Here is a 3,255-nt window from a genome sequence, read left to right as displayed (position 1 = left end):
TTTTTTTTTTTTTTTTTTTTTTTTTTTTTTTTGGTTCCAGGAATTAAACCCAGGGGCACTTAACCACTGAGCCATATCCCCAGCCCTTTTTTATTTTTTATTTCGAGACAAGGTTGCTTGGGGCCTCACTAAGTTGCTGAGGCTGGCTTTGAACTTGTGATCCAACTACCTCAGCCTCCCCATCTGCTGAGATTATAAGCATGTGCCACTGGCTCATTTTTCTTATCTTGAAAATGGAGGTTAATACAAATATCCACCTTGCAGGGCTACTGTCAGGATCAAATGAGGTCATCTTTGTGAGCTCTTAGAGTGGTACCTGACCCATGGAAACCCCGTCAGGTGTTTGCCAAATGAGTTGTGACTAAGAGTTTACAACAACCCTGTGAGGAGTGTATTTTGGTCTTTGTTTGACAGTTGTGGTAAACAAGGCTCAGAAAAGCTCAGGAGGATTCAGTGACTTGCCTAAGGACATACAACCCTTGATGGGCAGACTGCCTCTTAAACTCAGGCTTGTGTGAGTCTGGAGCCTTTTCCCAGAGCCCATTCTAATGGTCTCCTGCTGGCTCAAGGTGCTTGATGGACCCTAGTGGGAACCTGGGAGGGGTTTGGGGGGGCAGTATCAGCCAAACCCTATCCCCCTCCACAGTCTCGCTAGGAGTAGGGTGCCAATTTTTTGGCAAGATCTAGATGATGACATTAGTTCATTTACCCCTTTCCCAGGCAAGCTGTGTCCCGCAGGCTGGGAGTGGCTCTGATAGAGGCAGTTTCCCTATCCCCCAGCTCCTGGGCAAGCTTCTGAGTCCTCTGTGCTCTTTCTCTGGCAGGCTGTTTGGCACAACAGGAAACTGTGCTGCTTGCAGCAAGTTGATCCCAGCCTTCGAAATGGTGATGCGAGCCCGGGACAATGTGTATCACCTGGACTGCTTCGCTTGCCAGCTCTGCAACCAGAGGTGAGTGCTGGACCTGTAGCTGACCCAACATACTCCCCAGACCCCAGCCTGAGACATGCTGGGTGGGCCAGGAGTGCTATGGAGGTGGGCATGCAAATGTGGGTTGTGCGCATGTTGTGTGGCTGAGTATGCATGTTGTCATGAACACATATGTGCGTGAGTTTTATGTATGCCTAAGCTTTGATGTGAAATGTGCATACCCCAATACTGGGTGTGCACATATGGCACATTTCTGAATGAATATAATGATAAGGTATGCATGAGTTTACTGTATATGCATAGTATGCATGTCTATGTCTATGTACAGTGGGTATATATGTATGAATTAACATTCATATGTACATATGTGTACATGTGTGTGTTTTTAAATGTCCATGTGCAAGGGGCGTGTGTGTGTACTGTGTGTACATAGATGAGTATGCCTGTGAATGTGTTTCAAATGTTTATATATAGGGGTATGTGTACAGAGTATCCTTATGTGTAAATACATGCATGTGAGTTTATGTACAGTCTAGATCTGCAGGGACTAGCCACTCATTCCTGATCCCACTCTTGTGAATCTGATTCCAGCCCCGCTGCTTTTGACATTTTTTTGGGCCCTTCTCAGTGCCCCATCCCTTGGGAAGCCCTGGGTACTTAAGGAGCCAGAGCCCTTCACCCCTGACAGGGGCCTAGTACCAGAAAGCAGACCCTCTTCTCAGGAGCCCCCAGGTCAGGTAGGAATTCACAAGTATTCCCAGAGGGTGAAGTCCATAGGGACCTTCAGGGAACTCTGGTCTGGCTGGAGGCTCTGGCCAGACCCACCACTAGGAGGAGTTGGTGAAGTTATATCGCCACCTGGTGGTTTGACTGGGATCTGCTGGGACTGGGCCAGTGACCCTGGGGCTCAATGAAGACCTCAGCCACCCTGGGGACATCTTTGAGTGAAAGGCTGGGATCCCCCAATATTTGTAAAGGATTAGAGATTCATAGCATAGCCTCCCTTGGGTAGGAGAAGAAATGATAGAATAGGATATCCTAGAAGGATTTTCCAGGCAGCCTATAGATTGTATTTGAGGAAACATGCCCTCGACTAAGTCATCCTCCTAAGTAGGGGAGGGGAAACAGAGAGAGAGAAAAACCAACTATTTTATCTGTACCTCCCTTTTCTATCTCCATCTCTCACCACCTCTCCTCTTTTTCTTTCTTTGCGCTCTCTTTCTCTCCCTTTCTTGGGATAAGTTACTTCTGTACCTCTCCACTCCCTATGCCCCCACACATGGGAGACCTGACGGTAGGAGACCTGTGGCCCCTCTGTGACTTGTCTGTCCTGCATCTCACACTGCAGATCCTGGCTAAGGGTAATTAACTAGGCCTTCTGTGGGACTTTTCCCCCATAGAAAGTTCAAGGAGCAAACATATCCCAGGACCCCACCTCCCACACATCCTGCCTTCTGGGCCAGGCTGGGTCCTGTCACTCACTAGGATCCCTCCCATGGCTTCTCTCTCTTTCGCTTGGATTTTCTAGATTTTGCGTGGGAGACAAATTCTTCCTGAAGAACAACATGATCTTGTGTCAGATGGACTATGAGGAGGGGCAGCTCAATGGCACCTTTGAATCCCAGGTTCAGTAACGCCCGGCGCCTGGCCTCCAGGCCCATCTGTCTGTCTGCCATCCGCCTGGCAGGCTGGCCAGCAAGCCACTCTGCCAGCAAGGGCTGGCCAGCCACTGTCCTGCCGACATAGAACTTCTCCATCCTCAGTGGGAGGGCGGCACTTCCTCCACTGCTGCCGCCTGTCTGTGTGTGACCCCTTCTGGGGCTGGGGCTGGGCCTGTACAGTCTGTCTTCTGTATATAAATGGGAACATTTATTTTATGAGAAATGTAATGCGATTTTATTACTGGCGTGGATTAAACTTATGAATGTTTCCGGGGATGTTACTCTGCGTTGTTCACATGACTGACACAAACCTGGAGTGCCCTCCCCCTGGGTAGAGTATGGAGTGGACGGCCAGCATGTGCTATTGCCAAGCAAGGGGGTTGGCCTTAGGTGGAAGAAACTGGAAGGAATAACTCAGAGTCCCCCATCCCCAGCCACAGGCAAGAATTAGGGTATTCCCCTTTGCTGAGAACATATATACCCTGGCTCTAAGCAAGCCTCTAAGAAGAAGGGCAAGATGATCCTGTGTTCCTGAGACCCCCACTGAGACCCCAGAAAGACTGCACAGATGGAGGCCTAGCTCTGATTTGCTCCACAGTAGGACCTTAAATCCTGAGCCTCCTATCATGGAAGAACCTTCCTACAACCCCTCTTCCCTTTCAGGA

General features: G+C 49.2%; 1 protein-coding gene across 1 annotated transcript in view; it reads left to right on the top strand.

The window, feature by feature from the left end:
- The window catches only part of Lmo1 (LIM domain only 1), a 5,787-nt gene extending 2,835 nt beyond the window's left edge, over positions 1–2,952 (top strand). Inside the window, exons 2-3 of the mRNA XM_015476235.2 lie at positions 825–950; positions 2,458–2,952. Of these exons, the coding sequence (XP_015331721.1) occupies positions 825–950; positions 2,458–2,563 (232 nt within the window). The 3' untranslated portion in view covers positions 2,564–2,952. The remainder of the gene's footprint in view (positions 1–824; positions 951–2,457) is intronic.
- Positions 2,953–3,255: the final 303 nt, after the last annotated feature.

The sequence above is a fragment of the Marmota marmota genome, unplaced genomic scaffold, assembly GCF_001458135.2.
Source record: "Marmota marmota marmota unplaced genomic scaffold, marMar, whole genome shotgun sequence".
NCBI classification, from domain to species: Eukaryota; Metazoa; Chordata; class Mammalia; order Rodentia; family Sciuridae; genus Marmota; species Marmota marmota.
Note: the sequence above shows the minus strand (reverse complement) of the source record. Positions and strands in the feature narration are given on the sequence as shown.